The sequence below is a fragment of the Geospiza fortis genome, unplaced genomic scaffold (assembly GCF_000277835.1).
Source record: "Geospiza fortis unplaced genomic scaffold, GeoFor_1.0 scaffold112, whole genome shotgun sequence".
NCBI lineage: Eukaryota > Metazoa > Chordata > Aves > Passeriformes > Thraupidae > Geospiza > Geospiza fortis.
In genome coordinates, this window is record NW_005054298.1 from 15,427,737 (window position 1) to 15,453,276 (window position 25,540).

At 36.8% G+C, this 25,540-nt stretch overlaps 1 protein-coding gene across 1 annotated transcript in view; it reads right to left on the reverse strand.

Moving 5' to 3' along the window:
- The window catches only part of IFIH1 (interferon induced with helicase C domain 1), a 26,213-nt gene continuing 673 nt past the window's right edge, over positions 1–25,540 (reverse strand). The window contains exons 2-17 of the mRNA XM_014307294.2: positions 25,367–25,539; positions 23,394–23,550; positions 21,445–21,615; positions 17,527–17,601; positions 13,859–14,079; positions 12,899–13,109; positions 9,631–9,848; positions 8,029–8,145; positions 7,432–7,555; positions 7,108–7,344; positions 4,812–5,068; positions 3,223–3,372; positions 2,367–2,528; positions 1,844–2,034; positions 987–1,080; positions 1–886 (exon numbers count right to left, since the gene is read on the reverse strand). Coding sequence (XP_014162769.2) covers positions 704–886; positions 987–1,080; positions 1,844–2,034; positions 2,367–2,528; positions 3,223–3,372; positions 4,812–5,068; positions 7,108–7,344; positions 7,432–7,555; positions 8,029–8,145; positions 9,631–9,848; positions 12,899–13,109; positions 13,859–14,079; positions 17,527–17,601; positions 21,445–21,615; positions 23,394–23,550; positions 25,367–25,539 — 2,741 coding nt within the window. The 3' untranslated portion in view covers positions 1–703. The remainder of the gene's footprint in view (positions 887–986; positions 1,081–1,843; positions 2,035–2,366; positions 2,529–3,222; positions 3,373–4,811; positions 5,069–7,107; positions 7,345–7,431; positions 7,556–8,028; positions 8,146–9,630; positions 9,849–12,898; positions 13,110–13,858; positions 14,080–17,526; positions 17,602–21,444; positions 21,616–23,393; positions 23,551–25,366; position 25,540) is intronic.

Sequence of the window (25,540 nt, forward strand, 5' to 3'; positions counted from 1 at the left end):
TAAATGTTAGTTATAGCAATTTATTGGAAAAAATACACACCTCATTATGTAGCCAGGCTAACAATCCCATGAAACTGACACACAGAGAGTCACTTTGGCAATGTGCTTCTTGGACAGTAAAATAATCAATTTCAGGTTAAGGGCTTGATTTCTAGAAATGTCTTCTAAGGGAAACCTAATTTTAGTCTGCCAAAGTGTATGAGCTTTCAGCTATATTTATGAAGGGAGGAATTCAGTCATGAAAACACTGACGTAGCAACAGTGATTCAGAAATAATGGGTGACATCTTCTTTATGTGGCTCCTCTTTTGAGATACTTTATCTTCAAAATGGTAATAGCATGAAGAAAATAATGACCATGGTATATCTTAAGCTCTCTTTTCAATGTTCTGGGATTGACAATAGGTCATCTAACACTTTTGACAGTGTTGTCATCCTGTAGTGAAAAGAGACAGGAGTTTGTTCCATAAATACACATGACTGCAATGCATTTGCCATCTTTGCCCAGGAGTACAAATCTGAGTGCAGATAGCAGCTGTGTGACTTTGTCCTTCTCCTTTCTTGTTTCCCTTTTTGTCTTCAAGACAGTTTCCTTACGCCCAGGAGCTTTCACAGTGCTTATGATGCAGCATTCTCTATAGGACACAGGAGCTTCTGATCAACAGAGAGAAGTTGAAAAAGGCTTTTATTTTCATTCCAAATCCTTAATCTTCATCACTTGAAGGACAATGAGCTGCATAATCAAAACTAGGAAACCTGATGGGCAGGTCTCCCCATTTCTTAAAAATATTGTTTGTTGTTTTCTTGTCTGCAAACACGACCACAAAATTTCTGATCTTTAGACAAGGCAGGTCAAGACCTCGGTGAACCATCATATTTCCCCAAGCCTGCAAGTAGAAGGAAAGTGCATTTCAGATAAAATAAGGCAAGATCATTAGACAGAAACAAATACAGACAAGAAGAGTATGAAAATAAGATGTTCCTCACTTGTCCACAGTCTTTGCATATAATTTCCCCATTTGTCTGGTAATCAGCATGCTTATCTTGCAGTGTTTTATTTTCTCTTGTATGATAAAGACTTCTGAAAAACAGACAGCGCACATCAGAATCCATTGGTCATTCCATGCTACAAACAGACATATATAAACAGTGACTAAGACTGCTGCAATCAGATATGAAATCCAAAAAGTCATAGACTCTCTCTGACTGTTTGAGAAAATGCTTCACACTCCTAAGTAATGATGAACTACACATGTACTCCATGTCCCTCTTCATTGCATATCAGGAGCTTCCTCACTCACACATCTTGAAGTGGGAGCAGCAGGCTTTTGTTCTAATAACAGACAGATCTAGCTTGTTTTTTTTCAGGTGCCATGGAACTGTCAACAAAATAATACCTGAAAATTAAAGGATTTCTTTTTATTCCCTGTAGTTCAACCTTAACCCTTAACAGAATCAGTTGGCTCTGACTACCCAGATCTGCAGAGTATGTGTACATTCTTGAATCATTTATTTAGGGAGTACTTGATCCTGAAGGTTACTATTAGCCTGTGCAGAATGGAATATATACCATACTATGTAGTAAGAGACCTAGTTAATAGTACCACAGAAGCTGCATCTTTTTTTTGAAGTCTTAAACTCAATTCACCTTGAAATCGGGAATAAGAACAAACATTTTGTTCAAGCTCCTTAACTGTAAACTCCATAGAGCCTAGGACCCAACAATATTGGAATAATCTATTTTTTTCTCACAGGGCCTAGAGGGTTACAGGCCCTGCTACAGCCTCGATGAAAGGAAAATCTGTTTCTGCCTGAAAGAGATAAAGTAGTTCATAAACACTTACTGGAAATCTTTTTTCACACTGACATGATGCATGTCTTCAATAACTTGTATGTCTTCTCCAGAACATATCGGCTTGGAGCAATTTTTGCATAAGAATTTTATTAGTGAAGGATTTTTCTTGTATGTCTTGTGCTGTTCTCTCATCACCTTCATTTGTTTTTCCACTACACTTTGGACCTGGAAACTCTGAATCTAGAAACAGGTCAGTAAGAGCACTGTAACATTCTGCTGGAATGACAGTTATAGTTTTCTTTCTCAGTTATTTTACTGAGTTCACTGTCAACATGACTTCTAGTCAATTTTCCCTTGCTCGTGTGTTTTCCCCTTACCAATAGAAAACCAGACTTTTCTAAAGGACAAGAAAACAGATTATAAAACAAATATTGGCAAAAGAATTCAAAGCCATATGTAGTAACCAGTATTATTTCAAGTTTTTCTCCTCTAAGTAGATTTCAAATAGAAAGTATTCCATACAACATAAATCAGTAGTCTTTAAAGGGAAAGTGCAGAGTTGTAGTGAATACCTTATTTAAATACTCTTCCTGTGGCATCTTCTGGACACGCTGAATGGCTGTATACATCATTTTCTCGCGAAAAGTATTAACATTTTCACGTTCAACAGCCCCTGAGCCACTTGAAGCCACAAGAGCATAGGTGCTTTCATCAGCTCGAGCTCTACCACGAGCCTACAATTTGCAAGGAACACAAAAATAAACACCACAATACTCCCTATTACATCACACAGCATTTTTTCCTGGTTTTGTAATGGAAGACATGCACTATTCCATATGCACTATCCCCAAAGTGCAGCTTTTTCCATTTAACGCAAACAGATAAAGAATCAGTGAATAACACATACTATTTCTGCAGTATTATCCATGATACCTGTGAGAACTGCTCAGGAGATTTGTGATTAGCATGTTTTGCAATGCCAAAACTATATTTTGTTGCCAAAATATAAGCATGCATTTAAATATTAAATATATAAATATTTGTGATCACAAGTTAAATGAGAGCATGTATCAAACTGGTATTCTGGTATGTAATAATCTCTCTTTAGCTGATGACAGTGTGGTGGTACAAATGCCTCTTGTATCAACCAGTCTGATGACCATATTCTTGTATCTCTTCCAATAAAAGAGCTTAACATTTGTGTAGAACTTTGAACTGATGCTACACCATTACAGAGAGAGGTAAATTTTATATTGCATATAGACTGACGATGGAAATTGGAAATGAACCTTGTTGCAAGAACATTTTCTCTTTTAGCATTCAAGTACTTAAAAATTATTTCCAAACGCCAGGTACATGATTCACCATTTGCCCACTGCAAAAAGAAAAGCATTATTGAAATAAGGTATGTGTGCAGAAAACTCCTACCTGCACCATAGCAATTTCATTTGTGACAAGGCCGTAGCGAATAACGATGTTACACTCTTTGATGTCCAGGCCTTCCTCAGCTACAGTAGTAGCAATTAGTAAATTTACACTTCCACATCGAAATTTATCAATAACTTCCCTTTGCTCATTCTGCAAATTAAAATAATCAAATTAACTTTCAGTATTAGTTTCTGTTACCAGTTTATTCTAATTAACGAGTTTCAGGAATTTAAGTCCCATCATTTCTGAGCTGAATGCCAAACATCAATTGGCCTTAACAACTGCATTTAAGCATCCTGCAAAAGAAGGAGTTTCTGTTGAATATAACATGAGGTCAGCACTGCATTTTGAGGGAGGAGGGAGCAGAAGCCAATCCTTTTATGGTAACTGGGCTTGGAACTTCATAGCCTATGTCACAGGTACTAGGACAGTTGATAATATAGTTGTTCTATTGTTTTCAAATTTTTAAGTAGTTACTCATAAGGTGAGATTTTTGTCACTTCAGTGATTTCTGATTAAAATACAGACTTCCATCTCTACTTCTAAAGCACTTAAAATTCTCGATAATAAATGGAGACTATAACTCTGGTGATCTCAGTAGCACAAAAAAGAACAACAATGATACACTTAAAAAGAAAAGATCTAAATCACAGACTTCTGAATCTACTGGGTGTTTGTCACCAGCTTGAGCAGAGGAACAGAAACTTGCTATTTGTTATATTCAGTTTGAAAATGCAGAAGCTATTGTTTTTGTTTGTGCAATGTGCCACAGAAATTAAATTCCAAGTTTGATAGAACTCAAGCAACTTTTGGAGAGAATATATTGAGAGAACTTTTTTCCTTGAAACTCAGGGCAGCAGAAGAAAATGGACTCTGCCCAGCAGCAAAACACACCATTTTTGCTTAAATGCTGATATGGGGAGTAAAGACCAGAACAGAAGAGACGCGAAGTACTTTGATTTGAAAATGTTTCAAGTGCAAGTGTAAATCACCACAGAGATGTGGTGTATGGAATCAATGTAATGGTACAAGATGGACACAAACTGAGTGATCAATTGTGATATTTTTGGTATCAATTTTGGCACGTTTTCTTTCAATGGTTACGCATCAGTGTGAAGCATGCATATAAATTGGTGTAATTTGATTTAAGCAATCATACTAAAAAAAGACAGGAATAATCACCTTTGTAGTTTTATTTTTCAATTCAGCAGCTAAAATATAATGTGAATTACTATTGTCTTGAGAAGCATAAACTCATTGAATTGCATTTTTGCTCTTTCCATTTTGATTACTTTTGCTTCCCATGCCTTGCTATAACTTGGGTCCTTTTTGACTATACACTACTCTAGGCAACGGATGTTGGCTACTCCTATTGCCATAGAATCCAAAACCAAAAAAGCTTGTTACTTGTGGAAATAAAATAATTCCAACATTATTATTCACATATCTTTATGAAGATAAGTTGCTGGCTGATAAGGTATGAAACCAGAACTCTGGGCTCTTACCTTCAGTTCACTGGCTTAGTACTAAGACAAGCTGTTTTCCAAAATCACGTATAAGAGGTAATGTTGACATGCATAGTTCTATACCTGAGTCATGGGCTTCATTTCACTCTTATGTCCAGAGCCGATAAGATAATGGGCTCTAATTCCTACTTCTTCAAATTTTGGGTTGTCCTTAATCCACTGGAAAAGAGCAAAGGCACTTAGACGAGTCTTTGTGAAAATGATTCCTCTAGGTTCTTCAGTCTTCGTGAACTCCTCCATTAAAGTATTTCTCAACTCCATTAGCTTCTCATTTTCATTTTCTGGCTTTCTAGTCAACTCTTTCAGCTGTTTCTTTTTTGCTTTAAAAAGAACAGATGTAAATTAAGAAAATGCAGCCATGTAAAACAACAGCTTGAAAGAAAATAAACCCCAAAAATCACAAAGCAAAGAGCAACTTTCTAAATAATTCTCCCAGCATGGCTAATTCACATTCAGTTTTAAGGGTTGGGGCATACCAATTATTTCTGAAGTGAGTTTATAGCCACTAAAAACATACTAATCAACCAAAATAAATCACCATTATCATACACTTTGCCTATATTGAATGGTAAGAATAAGCCAAAGGAAAAAACCTGCCTATACACACAAAGTTGGTACAGAGTCAAATGCACTGTAATAAAGAGTTAAATCACAGCCGACAATATTTACAAAACTATTTTAAAATAATAGGAAAAAGTCTTACAAGGAGAAACAGATTAATATGTACAGCCTTGGAGCTGGTAATGGTTTTATAAATTTAGACATAAATTGTCCATGGGACATGAATTAAAGTAGGAATCCCCACTAGAAACATGCAGTAAAGCAGACACCAGCATGGGCATGTTATTGATATTGCAGCTCCAAGACATTTCGATGCACTCAGTGAACTGTCAAATGAATGACTCTCAACTGGCTCTACTGACCAGAAGGAAGGAGGATTCCTCTGTGTTTTAAATTTTTTAAAAAATTATCATATTTAAAAACCTATGTCATTACCAGACGATTATGCAAACACAAGAATACTTCACATCAGGGACTTGGTGCGTTAGTACACTGGTGTCATGACTCTGTGCAGACTACTGCAGTGTACCTAATCCGAGGCAATCATACTCAATGTACCACAAACTGTTACTCTACCTAGACAGTGACTTTATGACTAGTCTTATTCATATTTTAGAATGTAATCAAACACAGAAACACATACAAAAAAGTAGATATATGTAACAAACTCCCACAATTTTCCACCTTAGTTAAACCTACACTAAGTGCCCCAAGGCACTTATCACCCAAAGATGAATTCTACTCTTAGAGCTGAGAAATTTTAGACATTCTTCTATTACGCCTAGCACTTTCAGTGGTAAAATCCTAAAAAAATGGAATTTATTTTTCATTGACAGGTTCTTTGGACTTCATTTACCTGCAGAAATAAAAGCAACCAGAAATTACACTAATGAAACTGAGTTTCATTTTTAGTTGGTTTAAATTTTTGGCTCTCAGCAACAGCTCACTACTGAAAATCTAAACAATGAGGGATTGACATGTATGAAGAGTCATTAAAACCATGCTGACATTATCTAACTTACAGTTTTCATTCTTTTTTTTTTTTCATTTCTCAACGATAGTGAGAAAAATTTGTAGTTCATTGGATACAGGAAGCTGGGTCACATTCTGCAGTATAATCTATTTTTGTTTGTACCAGCCAAGAGCCATGGGTGATGGGAGCAAACTTCTCTAGCTCTTTCTGCTTGCAAAGGCAGTAAAGGAAAAAAACTGAGTAAAAAAAGATTAATGAATGAAGCCTAGTTCCAAGGTGACTGATCTGAAAAAAAAGCAACTAACTTTGGTCTTTGCAGTTTGATTTTTTGTTTAATTCTCTAACTAAATGTTCTTTACCTAGAACTAACTTAAAGTTAGGACTTTCCTTTCTAAGTATATAGACAAACAAACTTTGGCAGAAAGGGTTGGTTAAGAACTCATTATTTCATTACTTTTGTATTCCATTTGCTCAACCTTTTCCTCCCCAAGAGTGTCTACTGAAATAAGTAGTTTATGTATCTGTTAAGACTGTCCTCAGGAACACTTCCCTGGATAAAAGCAGAAAACAGCTTTTACTAACTGGCAGCAAAAACAAAGGTGGTTTTAGGTGGGAGCTGAAGAACCACTGTTACATATTATGACATGACCCCACTAAGATGCTGTTTAATGCATTCAAAAGTGTATGAACTGGGATATCAAGGCACTGTGATAATAAACAACACAGCAGTTTCTCGGATGCAATAACTAATGGGGCCATGCAAACCCTGTTAGTGCACAATTATGGATTTCAAATATCAAATATCACAATGCATTTCAAACTCACCATGAAATAAACCTATTAGAAATTTATCTGTTTCATCCTGTTTTGATACTGCTGGCTCATCATCATCATCATCATCATCACTCCTTACTGTCTTCTTACTTTTCTCCTCTTTATAGAAGTTATTTAGGTGATTGTAGGCATCCACCATTCGGATGGTGTCATTTATCTGGAGAGCATCATTGTATTTCTTCAAGTGCTCTGCACAGACACGTTCCCTGCGTTTTTCTTCTTTTGCAGCTAGAAGGGAACAAAAATACAAAAAATGTCTTAATATAGAACGACAGAAAGAAATCCAAAGCTGGGGTATATTTGCTATGCAGTTACCTCTTCTCTCTTCTCTGATCACCCACTGTTCATATGTCTGAGTTCCAAACTCAGACTTCGGATGCAGCTGGCAATAGTTTTGTATTTCTGTCATGATCTCAGTGATTCTCTCTTTAAATGGATCCTAGAAATAAATTGATCAGGCAAAGTAAGTAAGCAACTTCTGGCAACAATAACACGGGCTAGTAGCACATTGAGTAATTTTTTAAAACTTAAACCTTAAATTAAAGAAGTAAGGCTGTTAAGCGTGTTTAGTGATATGGAAATATACAGTTCAGAATATCACAAAAATTATACTGAGAAAAAGCACTTTTTAAAAAAAATTGAATATAATATCATAACTTCAATACGAATGTTTCAGCTTTAGAAGGCCTTTTGACCAGATAACTGAAAATATAACTGACATAACTAAAAATTTAGTTCTATTTGACTTTACTGTTACTTTTTGAAACAGAGGAAAGCAACAACATTCAAATTAGCACTCTGGATTATCAAAAGTCTATAGAAAAAGAGCATTAGGCAAAAGTTTTTGATACCGTACAAGACATTTTTAAAGGAGAATATAACTTTAATACTGATTTTTTGTAAAAAACATACCCTTTTTTTATCATCTGCAATCACAGTCTTCTTAGATGGTTCCTTCACCTGATTCTTTAGCTGGGAGGCATGCTCTTCAACAGTCATAATTCTACATGCATCAAGATTGGCACAGATCTGGGAGAAGACAAAATGTTATTTCTTTAATATTGAATGAGTTATTTCACAAGAAAACTGGATTAATGCAACAGAGCTTCTTATTTAGATATTGAGGTTTATATAACTTGGTTTTCCTCCCACAAAAATTGGATAAAGGCAGTATCAGCACAAGAAAGTCCAAGTCTTTGAAAAACACTTGAGATAAACTGCACAAGTTACTTTTTAGGCCATAAGTGATTCTTGCCTCCAGGAAAAAAATTGTAGATCAGAATGCAAACCAAGCTTTTTGAGAAGGAAAATATAGCATTGGTACTTTGGAAGAATAGATTTTGGAGCACAAAATAAATAAAAATAACGATAAAATAGAAAAAAGAAAAAGAAAATAAATATTACAGATCAATTATAATAATAAGAGCTGTTATGAGAGTACAAAATAATTTGAGAGAATCTTTCCTGGAGTAGGAAGACATAGAGAGAATTTCTGCGCTAAGTGCACAACTGAACGGAACTTTTCTGCTTTTGACCTCTTCCAAGGAGAAAATACATACATGTCATTAAGTAATAAGAGAAACGATAACATTATTCTGAGCAGAGGAAACAGCAAAGAAAGACTGATAGGTGATCTTTTTAATGTCTTCAGTGGTAGTTGTATATTTCAGCTTGCATATTCAGATTAATCTTCAAATAGAAATCCCAAAATCCTATCACTAGGAATTCAGAGCTGATGAAAAGGAATTTTCTTTTTCTGCCATCAAGTTTTTGTGTCAAAATTCTGTCTACTTCAATACAGCATAAAACATTTCTGCTGGCCTCACTGATTCAATATCACGTTCTGTTCTGGTACAATTTACTAGTCAGGAGTTTTCACTGCCATACTGGGCTAAATTCTACTTTTTTATTACTAATGCAAAACCATTTAATTTCAAGTAAAATATAGTTTCTTCAAGTATAGAATTTAACAGACTATCTTTAGTCAGGTGTTCATGCAACCTCAATGAGTAACTCCAACTGAAAAAAACAAAACATATTTGTATGCTACCCGTATCTCACAAGTGGTTTCTGCTTTTTTTAAGTATTAAACATTGTTTTTCACTTTTTTGGACTCACAAAAATGCTCATCTTAGTCACTCTAGAAATACAGATATAAAATATATTGTGTTTCTAGTATTTAGGAATACACTTAATTAAAAGCCATCAATGGAACAATAAGACTTTCAATAACCATAAAACCATACTACATTGTGGATTTCTTGCCTCTGATCTTGGGATTTTTTTTTCAAGTGAGGCAATTATTTAGCTTCCCTTTTCAGTAATCTTACTCCTCCTGTAAAGCAACCTTTATTTGTATATGGTTTTCCATTATTTTTTAATGGTTATGAGCTGGACTTCCATGTACACAAAAAAAAAAAAATCAGATTGTCTGGAGGCTAAAACTGACTTTAGAGGTTTTACTTGAAGAAGACAATATCCCTTTGATGGTTTGTAAGTGTTAGGGCTATTTACTTTCAGAATATGCTCTTCAGCTTTTGAGTAGGATGTTGCACCTCCTACACCAGGTGAGGCTGTAAGTCCCAGAATCTGAGGCTGCGGGATCAATGGTTTGTTTTCTTTTGCCAGCTTCCTGTTCTTCATCTTTTCTTTTAAGTAACGTCTCATTATGTTATTGTAGACACCTTCCTTTTGAGTATGATGACACTCATCGATGATGATGAGGGAAAAATCTGGAAAAAAAAAGACTCCTAAAGTGAATAATTCTATTTCATATGCAGAATCCGCGTGACTAAATCTTGTAACAGGTAAGGATGGCGTTGAAAAGAACCCATCAGTTTGTCTGAGAACTAATGTACAAGGAAATTGAAGTACTGGAGAAAGGCGAGGATGGATGCTGAATATATTTAATGGACTTTGGAACCTTTGCTACAGTCTTGATGTGCCAAGTAGTTTTACATTTCATGCAATGGAAAAAAAGCCTTTATATTTTTGCAAAAACAATCTGATTATATAAAGAATTTCAGAGAAATATTTTTCATATCTTACCAGTGGTAAGAACATATCACAGTTGAACTCAATACTATCTTTTATGTCCACAACTGTGTCTGACAAACTACATATTTGCTTTTAAGAAGATACATAATATGCTAGAAGCCTTTCAGACATTCTTGAAAGGCTTGTTGTGGTCAAAATATGCTTCCATTTTGTAGCAACACAGAGATTTCCTCCCTATTAGCGTCCAGTTAAAAGATTTATATTACTTTATGGATGTGTTATTGGAAAGAACAAACAGATTAGTGGGAGCACTACCACTTATCCCTCTCTTGTAGCAGAGGAAACTGATGGAAATTTAGACAGGAGTAATGTGCTTTTTGGTCACAGTATATTTACATGCAAACAATATACTATACAACGAAGAAAAATAAAATTATTTTTTGTTTCAAATTTCTCAAAATATATAGAAAACATATCTTTAATCTTTCTGCACATGGAGCCTGTGACATATATTTCAAGGTTCTGAGCTGAAAGAATCATTAACATTTTTCTGTTTCTCTAGCAGCAAAACTGGTTTATGGAGCTCCCAGTCCTTCTGTAGCTGGCCAGTAACTCTCTAATTTTATATTGTTTCCAACAATTTGAATACAGTTTGTGGACATGACTGTAAAGAAGATCACTGAAATTATAAAGGTTAAACTCTTCTACGTATTTTTTTTATGTGGACAATTTCTATGGTCTTGTTTACACATTGATGTGTAAACATATTGCTGTGCTCAAATTGTTGCACCACTGTAAGTCAGTTTTCAACAACTGGCAGCAGAAGCTGGAAATTAACGGAGAGCTAAATCAGTCTCAGCTGGTATTGAAGAACCTAAAGAAGGATGGAGACTAAACAAAGGAAGTTATATTGGAAAGGCTACACCAAACACTTCTGCTAGCAAAGTAAGCCAATGCTCCATGTCACTGGGGAAAGCTAATTGCCTTCACAGTGGTTCGGGAAGCCAGTCTGGACAGGAGTGACGTAGTTTCAAATCTAAATTCTTATTTATTTCAAAGATTTCTACACATTGCAAGATTTCAGAGGCAGCGCTGGCAGTTCCTCAGTTCTTCTGCCAACATGAACTTACTCCCTTTGATTTTGACCATCATCTCCATCATGCATATTCTACAACTACTTGTGTAGAAACTAAGCTACCAGAAGGGATGTGTTTCTTCTACTAAGGAAGTGATAAACACAGCTTTTAGAAAGTCCATACAGCGATTTCAGCCCTTGGTAAAGAGAGTAAACATTTGATAAAATGCAATTAAGAGAGTCCCTTCCATTTCACTGAGGCTGGAATTCCATATTACATGTAATGCAGACCTCTGTGGAAACAGATGAAAAAAGTACACACAGAAATCTGGAAAAAAACTTGTAACTAATTAGGATGATTTATAAAGGCTGCGAGTTACCCAAGTCACAGCCACAGAAATGGAGCTGGCTGTGCTCAAGCTTGCTTGGCTTTGGTCCAGCTGAACCTACGAGCACAGGTGTAATAGAACGGAAAAAAAACCTCTGAGGTGCAGGGCAGCCTGAGTTCTGGAAAAAATGTAGCTCCTTATGAAGGAAACTTCACAAAGTGTGAAACCCATTCAACCCACTTCATTACACAATCTGCTTGGGACTCAGCCCAATTCTAAACCGGCCAGCAGTTCCAGTAGAAATGTTCAGATGCCTCCATACAGCATTCCAAAATTATTCAGATGTAGGAAAGTTTATTAACTTAGATGCAGTAGAGAGGAAATAAGTATAAGAAAATTGCTGGTACTCTGCCTAGGTTAATAACAAGGCATTCTGAAGGAGGGAATGCAACTCTGAGATACCCAAGTGGCTCTGCAGGAGTTAGTTTGGATCAAGCAGTATCCCAGTCAGCACCGAGCACCGACAGACACAGACCAACCCCTCAGGTTTCTCTACTGTCTCTGTGAGACCCAGACCAATACTTTTATCTCAGAGCCATTATTTTGAGTATCACAGCTCTCCCCTACATCCTTCACCATCTGAAAAATAGCTGATTGCAGGCAAATAGAGGGAGAAGCTAACATCTCACAGAGGAAGGTCACTGCAGCCCAAGCCTGGGAGCTGACCTCATGGGCTGCTCTAATTGTACCTCACTGACAGATAATATAATTTCCTTTCTGATCTCCCAGATCACCTGACATTTGAGCATTCTGGGAAAACAATCTTGCCTTCTTTATCTTTTGCTTTCTTCAACTTCCTTCATGTGTTGTAGGAAACCATTATATTTGCTGAGCTCAGAGAGACACAGTTATAAGCCATCATATCACTGTATATTAGCAAAATTACAAGAGTTTAAAAAATACAATATTTACAACAGATTGGCTTTTATCTTTTGTTCCATTTTACTTCTCAAACTACCAAGTGCATTTGAGTTTTGATAGTTTTTTTCTCATCCTGTATATGGCTTCTATGTGATATGATTCAAAGCTCTACCAAGCTTGGAAAGTGGAACCAGGACAACTGCATGTGCACAAAGTTGTGCTTAAGAATTTATTTAGATAAAATAGGAAGCATGACAAGTACTTAGTACAAATAAACTACAGAGTCTAATTTTGGCCTGCATACTTGTTAATTGAGATCTGATTTTACTACAGCTTGTATTTATAAAATGAGTAAATTGAAAAAAACCCTACTGAATGTGGCACATTTTTACGCTGCAATTTTCCAGAATAGAGACATACTCTTATATCCTCTGTAAAAATTTCAGAATAAAATACTTGCCTGATAAGTGGACACTTTCTTCATCTTCTTTGGATGCATTTAACAGTGAATTCTCAAGGATCTGTGCTGTACTGATGATGACATCATTTCTTCTGACAACTTCAGGAAATGAGATTTTGAGCTGAGAATCACCACTTAAACCAATAACCTGATACCAACGCTTCAGGAATGGACTAAACTCTCTTTTTAAATGCTGTTCTACCAACGGAACCTGAACAAAAGTTTTCAAAGAGTTTAAAACATATTAAACACAGGATTAAAAATACATGCCCACTTGCCACAAATGTTGTTAGATGAACAAAAGAAAATTAGGCAGCAAAAATCCCCAAACCAATTTCCCCCTGCAACTTCTGTGAAACCTTTTTGTCCCAAGAATTTTGGCTTAACTGAGCCTTTGAAAGAATGAACAAATCATGCATGCTCTGGCTATTTAACTGAGCTTATAAAGTGCTTTCACATTTATCTTACAAGAGAATATGAATATTTTTTATAATTTCAATAAAATTCTTTAATGTATTTCTGTACTTTAATATTACAATAGAAGATTAATTTATATGTGCTAAATTTAACTGAAAAAATTAAAGCAACTATCAGAAAATCTGACAAAACATTCCTTAACTACTGTAAGACTCATTAGGTGGCCTTCATTAACAAATTGAAACACAGAATGTGAAAAATATTTTTATTTTTCAAAATTCATTACAAAATGAAATTGTACTTTTCCCAATAATGTGGTTATTACAGCACATCTAAATTTGCACTTACACTGGGGTACACTAATGTAATTTGTGCTTGCACAAGGCTAATGGTGCAATGGAGATGATAGTCTAGATCTGTATGTCTTTAAACACAAAACACCTGGAGAAGCTGAGAATTGTCTTTACATTCATTTTACAATGTTTGTATTAACAATGCATGATGTTTGAAAAATACTGTTCTTTAAAAAATGGACCAACACACCTTATTAACAAGTACTATGACTTTTCCAGGCTCTGATGCTCTTTTTTTCTTATCCAAGTGATCTTTGGTAATGTAAACAGCCACTCTGGTTTTACCACTGCCTGTAGGGAGACATATGATAATATTCTCCCCATTCAATGCTGGCTTTGCAACTTCCATCTGGTAATCTCTCAGGGTCAGATCTGGCTCAGGTGAGGCTCTCCTCTCCACTTCATCTTCATCTAAGGGTACAATGAAATATAAGTTTCAAAGAGGAGGCACAGAACATGTATTAGAAGAGTGAAAAAATGTCAAAGGGAAAAATATTAATTTACTATCAGAAGCATCTTCTGAATAGAAACAGCACACTAGCACAGACAATGTTGCTCTGAGGACCTGGGCAACTCTGGATCAGAACTGCTTCCATCCAGTCAGCACTCAGGGCATGTGGAATAAGCCACAGTACAGTTGCACCCATCTATGTTGAAATGACTGCTATTAGGTATAAATTCAAATGATACAGTTCAGTAGCACTGGGACCAACAAAGGTTGGTTGTGTTTGGACCTGCAATATTTATAACCTAGTCAAGCTTCTGTGATGCTCTCCTTTATCAATACTAAAATTTATTTGGTTACAATGGACTTACCTTTTTAAATACTTCCCAGAGAATGAAAAATGGAGCCATAGAAAAAAAAAGAGATATGGAAGACTTTAAAATGGTCAAGGGAGTTATAAAGTATAGAGACCAAGTAGATAAGAAAATTCAATTGCCCATACAAGATGGAGCTAACTGCAGAATGTGTCACACCTACTCATGGTAGATTATGTTGCTTCTTAGCCTGACATATACATAATGCAATTGGATGTTCATTAAAAAGCCATATACATCTGCCACCTAAGGCCAAAGTCTTCCATCTCTTATTGGAAATGCAATGGCAGAGTTTAGATCTATGGCTTGCAGAAGAAAAAAACCAATGTTCTAAATGTAAAAGTGAAAAAAAAATACTGTTGAATTATTTTGAGCAGTAAGAAAAGCATATCAAGTCTCTTGAATTTACATATATTTAGGGAGTCAGAACTTATATATCTTAATATCAGAAGGATTTATTTCAATTGAGTTCTCATGGGGTTTTTTTGCTACAAATAAGTTTAGATCACCCTGCAAGTATTAACTTCCCTCAGTGAAGAAAATGAAAATTCATTCTACTAGATTAAAATTAGGGAAGAAAAACCCTAGTTTTGTTTCCTGATGGTATCATTCAATGCAGAATCATGAGGATTTTATTATCACTGATACATTACACACAAAGTAAGTATATTTTTCTAGTATTCCTGATTCCATTAAATAAAATTAAACTAACAAAAAGTAATGAAGCTTGATAAAACACTGCTGATGGAAACATCTGAATGCCATTCTAAAGTGTTTTTTGCTTGTTTTGCCTTTTAGTGTGAGTGCAGTGCTACCTGGACACAGGGACATTTGCACCAGAGAGTACTTGCTGTTACTTATCTGACTCTACTACTCTCTTTTGAGGAAGAACATTTGTTTGCTTTCTGGTTGGCTAAATTCAATAGCTCAATCATATTGAAACTAGCACTTTATCACCCATCTGTTTGGTTAAATTTCAGTTCCTTAACATCCTCAATTAACAGTCCAGGCCTGAAAAATATTTAACTTAGCTCTCTCCTAGCTCCTTCAGCCCTTGTTTAGATAAAGGCTAATACAGGAATATTTTCACAGATTAAAGAATTCAATACTTAAAGATTTTTCATCAAGCACAGTGTAGCATTAGGGAAGTTGTCTGTCTTCATACAAGGCTCATGTAAATTGCTGCTCTGGGCTAAAAGAAACATAGTAATTATTCTATTGTCCTAACAATTTTATAAAATGTGAAATGAACCTTGCACATAAAAATGCAGCTGAATCCACATGATTCTTTGCATTAAAATCCAAATAATGTCAGTGTGTAATGACACCATCCGAACATCGTTGTTAATACAACAGCCTTACTGTAACATTTCAAATTACAAAATCCATTAATAGTGCATCTGCATCTTCTTAGCAATTTTTTCTCATTATTGCTCTCACTGAGTTTACCAGACATGATTAAAAAGCATGGATGTTTAAAAAACTTTTAAACTACTTGTTTTTAAAAACCATATGTATATAGAACATATAGCAAGTAAACACTGTGAAAACATCTGCTCTCCATTCTTCACAAAACTGCAGTGTTTGGATTTTTTTCTGGATTACTGGACACAGCAAATGCCCAATTTGCTTACTGAGAGATACTTCAGGAATCTTAAAGGATGAGGCCATACATACATAGGTGCTGCCAAATGTCATGAGCCTGGCCCAGCCTGAGCGACTGATACAGTGTGTCTGCCTGTCCACAGAACAGAGAAGTTCCCATGTCCAGACATAGCATGTGACAGAGTGAGCCAAAAAATACAATGCGACTGGTGAATTTCCTCAGTTGCTAAAGAAGTGCAAAATAAATTCTCTGGAGTTAGCAACACACTGACTAAAATCTTAGCTGCAGTGTAGCAATTTAGATCTGAGCTATCCTGAATTTTCTGTGTACTTTCAAAATACGTGGATTTTAATACTTTAAAGCTTGAAACTATTTTAAAAGTGTTTATAACAAACACTTTGCAGGCATAGGAAATATAACACTTACAGTGACCTTACTGATGTAATACTGGGTTTATTAGGCCCAGCTGGCTTGAAAGGTGTTCAGAGTTTTTTCTAGCCCTTGTACAAGACATAGTCCCAGCACAGATGTTATAAAGGCTAGATTCTAAAAAGTAGTTCTTGAATTCTGTATAGGTAAGCAGGCTGATCACCATGGTGGACAGCTCCCAATTTGTTTTGCCTTAGGTTAAAAAAAAAAAAAAAGACAAAAAAATACTGGGATGTCTTTTACAACAGCAGTGTATGGTTTTTCTGAGACTTCATACGTAGCAAGATAATACCTGTCTGCTAAGTATCATTTAAACACAGTCCAATATCTAGTTTAAAACTGTATTTAGAACATGCACATGTGTTTAAATGTGAGGTACACAAAGATCCTCAGATAGCAACCCCCATTGCTTAGGTTTCTGTTACAAATAGGGCAACTAGAGTACTTGGGTCCAAAGCGGACCTTCATCATTGTTCTGCAGGTACCCAGGAGATCCCTCTGCTCACCTTTCGCTGCCTCTAAAACATTCCTATTCCCTCTCACCCTATGTGGGGGCCAGGCACAATCTAGCTCCTCTCTGAGAGCAAAAGAGACACGTCTGTGTGGCAGCATTACGAATATCTGTCCAGGTGACTGCACTGGATGACTTCTAGTCCCTTCAGCCTATGTGATTTCATCATTCTGCCTCACTGACCAGTTTGCACGAAAGTGATGTCTAGAGCCCTGTCCAGATGATCTCAGTAAATTGACTATTTTGGGGCTAGGACTTAGGTCCAGACCATTACCAGATGGTCTGGACCTAAAATGCCCAAAATGGCATCTGTTTCCCAACAAAGTAAGTCTGGTATCTAAATATAGTGAATATAAAATAAAACTCTATATAGAATATATAGACTTTACAGTGAAAGAAAGCCCTTCACTGTGTTTCATTTAAGCCCACTCACAGAATACTTCCCCTAGAGCTTACTTTGCAATTACTAAATAATAATAGAAGGGAAACATACCTGAATCACTGGTTGTGCAGCTCCAGTTTCCATTCAAGTTACTGACACTTCCATCTCCTATGGAAACATCTGACTCTAAATGAAAAACACAAGAAAATGTAGCACAATATATTTGCTGTTCAAATATTAATGGCAATTGTGTATTGTTTGCTCTCCCCCTAAGTTGTTAAAGTAGGTTAGATGAATGTCAGGCAGGGATGGCTGAGATCTAACTTTCTCTATTTTCGGTAGAGATTTAAAAAATGAACAATATATTTCATTTTCTTATGGAAGAAAATATGGAGTGGAAGATTAATATCCAAAGCATGGCAGAGGTAAGACACTATGGGTCATGATTTATTGCCTAAAACCAGGGGTTCCAGACATCATCACCTGCATAATCCCCTTTAGTCCTATTTTACAATATCTTTCCAGAAAGGTGAAAAGCCAAAAAAAAAAAAAAAGTTGCTGGCAAACAGAACATTCTCTTTTACTCACTGCAAGCCATGAGAGCTACACCTGTAGCAGAACAAAAACAAAACCAGAATTGCGATTTTTTTTTTTTAAGTTTTTTGGTATTACATGAAAAGCGCAAACCGCAGTTCCCGACTAATTACAAGCAGTGATGGGGGCTATTGAATCGCGCGGAGCAGAAGCGGCGGCTCCGCTCGATCGCCGGGCCCCGCTCGCCCTCTGCCGGGCCGGGCACGCCTCACACGCGCTCAGCCGGGCCGCCAGCACCGCTCAGGAAGCCGCACTTCCCAAAACTCAGTCCTTCTAGCATCTGAGGAGAGAGATACCCAGCTCTTCCGGGAAAACCTGCTGCGAACAGCATCACCCTGAGCTGTCAGCTTGCCGACAGCACTCTGCAACTGAGCCCACAGCGTGCAGATGGAATCAGTCACAATAATAGTGTTGACCAATGTTTTGCTTAATTAGCTAGCGAGCTTGTGTTTCCAGCAAATTCTTTCCAGTGAATATCCTATTACGGCCCATGGACATATTTTTTGCAACTTATCGTCCCCAAAAAATTATTCATAAGGCAAAATGGATTCTGTGAATGAGAATTTAGCACTGAATGGAAGTTATGGTGTCCTAGAAAGGAATGCCTGAAACATACAGTATAAAGTCTTGGTGAGTGAGGTGGAAATTGAACCCAGTCTGTAAAGTTATTAAGCTATCTTAGCTACCACTAGGAGTCGGGTATTAGTAGTTTTTCTAACTGAATGCAATCAACAGAAAGGCACAAAAAGGGAAAAAACCTCACCAGTTACAAGCCATGTTCAAAGACCTGTGACAAACTAATTAGTAGCATTAGTAGGAATTCCCAGCTATGAAGATGACACAGCTATCTCTTCCTTTCACTTTCCAGGAATCCACATAAAATAGGAAAGAGAGGACAAAATTAAAATTCTGTGTATCTATTCCATATACTCTCCCATCTAAACTGACCTTCTGAAAGTCATGAGAATATGAATCCATAAAGTGTTTTGCACACAATTATCTTAATTACAATGTGCAGCATTCAATATACAACAATCTCTCAAACAGAAAACATCAGCGGTGATGTGAAATGCAAAAGACTCATCTTCCAAAGGAAGGTGAATAGAACAACGTTCTCCTTTTTCAACTGTGGCAACTTAGTTGAATTGTTTTAAAAGAAAAAAATTTTAAAAAACCCAAATCAGTAAGCATTTCCAAAATAATGAACATAAAAGAGTTATTATCCTAACAGCTGTTTTTACCACTTCTGCTAATCTTCCCTTAGAGTCCTGCTTGCACATTGTAATGTGGAATTTCACAGGAAGATTTCACAGGAAGATTTCCAGCCACTTCACACTGAGTACTAAATTAGTAGAGAGACAATGGAATGGAATGCAATGAAAAGCAAGCCTTGAAAAAGAGAGCTGCTATTATTTAAATTGTTGTTTATATGGGTAACTGCAGCAACCTAATCCATGTTGACCATGTGAACTTACTTGCTTTCGTGTAATTTTTCGTGTGAAGTTTCCCATCTGTGTTTTTGCATGTTCAGTTTTTCTCTAGTTATCTCTTAGGCTAAATGATCTATTTCTACTTGTTTTTATGGCCTTACTGCTCTCATACCGTCTCTGTTTCATCTACCTAAATAAAAAGGTCAGAGGAAGCTCCAGATACAATGCAAATGGCAATAATTTCAAATTACCTGAAAAGCTTCTTTCTTCTTGAAATACGTCATTTTCAAGACATAAAGGAATTGTGGGAGTACTGCAAAACTGACAACATTTGACAGCATCAAATTACAAACTAGGTGGGTTCCCAGCTCACTTGGAAGTAGAATTTGGGTTCCATTTGTATTTTAATCTTCCTGGTCCAAAATTACTGTCTTATGAAATCACGAGAAAGGATGGAAATAGGAAATGAAAAAAGACCAGAGCACTGTTAAGTCTGAGTGTACAAGTGCATTGATATCAAAGGTTACTGCTCTTGAGGATGGCTGAATGTGAGGCAGTTCCTCTGCAGAATCTCCAAGCAGCACTGCCTCCTGGCAGCCCTTGTTCCCCTGCATCTACACTGCTGCTTTGGCTCATCTCAGAACTGCTTGTTTTCAGTGAATCTGTCAATTGTCCCCACTTACACCACTTTGGTTCATATCACAGAGCTGGTGTAGATCAGAAGAAATGAACTGTCAGCTGAAACCAAATGAGATTCGCTCTAATTACTTGCAGGCACACAGTCCACATGAGACTGAAGTCAATCTGAACCAAACTGATGGAATACATGTACTCTGTATCCCCTTAGCCATTTCACCGCACAGATCTGCTCAAGTGCCCACTCTAAGTGCCAGACTGCTAATACCCACTCTATTAATTTCAGTTCTGCGCTGAGACCATAGTGTTTTATCCACAATTAGCTTGTGGCACACTAGTTAATAACTGATAGATCTCATTTTCTGTAATTCCCAACCCAACAAGAGGCAAGTTGAAGACCAGGCTAACAGCAATGAAAACCAACCCTAAGTAGGCCCAATAAGAGCCTTAGCTTTATCCAGAAAGAATAATCCAGTCTCACCTACTTTGAATTATCATTAAATATTTGGCACCTCTTCTTTATACTGAAAAATTATGTTCTAACACAGGATAATTTTGCTGTAGTTAGTAATTCACCACTTGCTACAAAGCAGTGTGATATCCTGTTAATACCATGCAAAAGGAGAAATAGGCTAGTACTGTTGCACATCGAAAGGCTGCAGTTTTTCAGAGCCATTTAAAAAAATTATCCCTGTTTGATAAAAAGAGAGCAGCCTTAGCTGTCTTACTCCTTTGGCTGAGTAAGCCCACTAGTATCATTTCAGGCAGGATTAACCTTGCTGTAACTATTGTTTGAGCTGCATGAGAACCTGGAACACACACGGTTCCTGAATCGTGCAGTGCATGTTTGAATCACTGGTTCACAGCTGTGTTGGGGCATTGTTGCTGTAATTGCTGTCACTCATAATCAACTCCCAAGGCATGTTTTTAAGAGTGGTCTAAATGAACAACAGGCCACAACTATTCCTAAATGTTGTTCCTAAAAATGTACTTCTGAGTGTGTATGTGACATGAGAAAGGCTGTCTGATATTCTGTAAGTTAAAAAACCTTAACATGAACAGAAAAAATTACTGTTGGACAACACTGAAGGACCTCTGAAAAATGCTTTTCAATACAGCATTTGCAGCCTTCTAGAAAGAAGTACCTAATACAGCTGCAGTTTTAGTGGCATAAAAACATTCTTCTTATCTTAAACTTAGTCAACACTGTACGGAGTTGATAATGTTAACCTAATGTTGTCATTGGATAGTATAAGCCTACTAAATAAAATACTAACCTAATAATATTAATATTTCTATCAAAAGTATTAAATATATTTCAAAACTACTCATTTCACTACCAGATCAAAATACCAGTTAGTGGACAAACCTGACATCACAGAATTCTTTTCTATGGATGTTTCCAACAGACTGTTCTCACTGCTGAAACTATCATCCACATTTTCTTCCTGTTTCAAATTCTCCTCTATGACGTATCCTGGTTGGCTTGTAACTTCTGTTTCTTCGTTCGTAGTCTGCTCCATCCCATTTTGTTTATTCTCTGTTCCCAGAAAATACAGAGAAATTCTAAGGCAGTTCTATAAAACATTTCATTTCCTTGTGGAGCCTAGAAAACACAGAACTAACCTGTATTTATCAGGCACATAACAGTATAACATATGGTCTTGGTCTTGACTCAAATGTTATAGTCTGGAATTTTGACCTTTGTATAAATATTTACTAAGAATTTATTAATTTACAATTAGAAACTAAACTTAAAGAGGTTAATAGATTTATTTTTATGAAGTTCTCAATTTCTGTGCATAGGTGTTTGCTAATAACAACATATCTTACTGTAAGAAATCACAGGGGGTCAAGCTGCAATGACAAAATGTAGCATCAGTGTTCTTCATCCACAGTGCCCAATGAAGCTGTTCCCTCTCTATGACCTTATGTCAGGGCATGCTCCTGCAACCACACACCTTACGTATCTACACACACACAGGACTGTGTACATGGAAAATTACTTATCCTCTGGTAAGAGCAGCGCCATTCATGATTTATACAATAGGCTGTAGAGTTGGTTTGGGGGCCTACATCACCCAAGATTACAAAGAAATTGTGGAATAAATGCATTCATTCAGTACTCCATCAAACAACTGAATTAAACTTCAGTTTTACTCTAGAGAGTCTTCACTATACTAAAAACTCAGAAATGCAAAATGTGAAAAGAATTGGAAAAAAAAGAATATTAATAATTTATATATTTGTTACTTTGTTTACCTTACTGATGGCAAAGTAGTGAAAACAATAATTTAAACCTCACACAGTTGCAACACAGAATGAGAATTAGGATCACAATAGCTGCTGAGCTATTCCCAGCACCCAAGATCCACTCAAAATGATCTTCTGAGGCTCTGATTTGGTCTTGTCCTGCAGACTGCAACACTCAACCATCTTGGAACTGCATCCTCAAATCTCACAGCTGCCTGTGTGTGTCTGGGAGAACATTGTCTGATTCCTGTCCAAAGCTGGAAGAGACACACTGATGTCCCTCTTACCTCAATCTTAATTGACCCATATGCAGCAACTAAAAGCACAGAGACAGCTCTGGTGAGCTCCTCAAGGGAGCAGGCTGAAGCTGCTAAATGGGAAATCTGTTAAAGTAATTTAGTCACTAAAATTTTATAAAACATATGGGGACCAAAAATAAGGGATAAATTATTTACGGGCTGCTTTCTTTTTTATATTTAAGAATACAGGGGAGCACTGGGATAACTTTACAATATTATAAACATTATACAGGAATGAAAGAGAGTAGCCACTTTACTAGTTTATTGCATTATTTTTAGTAAATTTTATAATGTTTTGAGACTTTTGAATGTCTTAAAGTATGTAAAGTACTTTAAAATGCCAAAAATATTTGTAAACTGTTCTGTAAAGGAAACACTTGTACTGAAGAAGAAATTCAGGTAAAGTCTGTTTTGTTTGTTCAAATTAATTTTCAGAGTATGTTTTATGAATGATTATAAAAATCATACTGAAAACCAATGGGTTTTAAAAGTAAGGTTCAGTTTAATTGTAACTAAATCCATACTGTTGTAATTCTCATATTGCTTAATAAGGATTTTCAGTATTTAAAAATCTATCAATTAAACTGTTACATAACTTGATTTTGAAATCCCTGGATAATCAAAAGCATTAGTCCCAGTGTCTCAATAAAATAATATGGTGGGAATCCTTCACTGCCTCTTAAGTAACAGTACAAAAAAAAAAAAGAAAAAAAAAGAAGAGATATTAAAAATCCACTCATCTGTACCAGTGAAATAAGATGATTACCTCCTGTATTTCCACTTAAATCATCTGCAAGGTCTTCATGTTGGGTTTCACGGAGAGCAATCAAAAAAGAAGAAAACCAGTCTTTCTTCTGGACTATTCTGCTCAGTAGCTCCCTTGCACCATCTCTGTTCCCACGATTGTCAGTAACAGTCTGGATCTGGCAAAAATAAAAAATCAGAAACAACCCTCACAAAGATTTTGGAAATGGTCTGAGGACGTTCGTAAGAATAGTACAGGTGCAAAAGCATTTCCCTATCATAATTAAAGTGTACAGAAAAATAAAGACATAAAGCAGACCTGCCACTCATCAGAAGAGAATGATTGCAATTTTGTCCAACCTCATGTTTATCCCATCTGGTTTTGAGTAGGATATATGAAACCTATGAGATCTGGAATTTAATTGGAGAGACTGATAGTACTAGGCAATGGTTACAACACTAACCACTATATAATAATTATTAGTATTGTGGAATAGCAACTGGTGTTCAGACTGGTTTAGGGAATAGGCAACCTTGATTAAGGAGAAATGGTGTCATACAGTTTATCAAAGCTCAGACTTAATCTGTAACATGACCTCATACATAAAATAGAACATTTCCCTTCTTAAACTGTGGCTTCATCATCTCAACTCCCACTTAAAAATACAATAGCTGAGACTCTAGAAAGTGGCTATTGTCCTGAAAAAAGCTATGGAACAGTGTCCCAAGGCTGTCACAAGCAGAATTTGACATGTGATTGCATGAGGAACAAAATCATGACCGCAAGAGCAAAGCAGCTTGAGACAGGTGGTCAGTCTCAAGGGCCATTTTCTCAAGGCTCAAGAACGACCCATTCTGATATGCAAGGAAATGGGCAGGCATAGCAGTGGGAACACCCGACCAAGATACGTGACTAAAAGGAAGTGTGTGGAAAGTGGGAGACATCAGGAAAGCCTAAACTCCACTGGGGTTTAAACTGGCAGGATTCTGAAGGGTATCAAATGGTTTGATGGAAATACCAGCAGCAAAAAGGTGACCCGGGGGAACATGAGGACCTACTACCAGGCAATAGAGCCTGTAGGTTACTTTATAAAAGGCCTCTGCATCTGCCTGCTGTGTTACCATGCTTGGCTCCCTACTAGTAAGGGTGCATCTGATCATTGCTGCCACCTGATGGTCACAAGATAAAATTATGTATCTTACAGCCATTTAACTGAGATGGAGCATAAAACGTCCTCAAAAGTGAATGCAAAGGCTCAGAGTGCAAATGAGACTTAGTTTCCACCCTTAGTTTACCAGTTTTCCCCTTATTGATATGGCAATTATTATTTTAATTTGTTCTAGCACTGTTTCAGGATATAATTTTTTTTTTTTTTTAGTTTCAAGTAGGTTTCACATTCCAGGTGAGTCATTCTTAGCCAAGTGGAATAAACACTGGACGATATTCTCATCAAAGGTTAACACCTAGTTAACCTGGACGATATTCTCATCAAAGGTTAACACTTCCTAGTTCTTGTTCAACTGGTATTTCTGCTCACGTCACTGTCTAGTGTGACAGTCCTTAGTGAACCTATAGCAAAAAAGAGGGCAGAAAATCTTGCTTTATTTTAACTCAGTATTATTTAGGATTTTACAGACCATCACTACTTCCTGGTATGATTCAAGGGCCAAAAGACAATGATCTTCTGAGCCTAAGGTCTGTGACAAAATGATAAGTAAAGTAAAGTCTGACATATTTCTTCACTTAGACACTGTCTTGGTCCAACCCTGTTCCTGGCATTTTTCTTTGCCAGGCTCTTAGCTGGCATGCCACCTGCTGGCCATTGTCAACAGTCTTCACCGGCTTACCTGGACCCATTACCTATTTTCCCCCAAGTCTGGGAACTCCCCTTTTATTTTTGCATTTACTATGCAATTTGTAGTTGTGGCTCCCTACCTGCCCCACAGCCCCTGGGGCTGGCCGGTGTCTGTGGCACTGCCTGCGTCCGGACTCACCCGATCCACGTCCTCGTCCTGGAAGATTCCCATCTGCAGGCACTTCTCGGCCACCTGCCCGGCGCGCATCTTGTCCACCAGCGTGCCGTGCAGCAGCTGCACCAGGTGCACGCAGAGGTCGTGCTCGGCCTCCTCTGCCGGCGAGGGCAGCTGGCTGAGGCTGGGGTTGGCGTA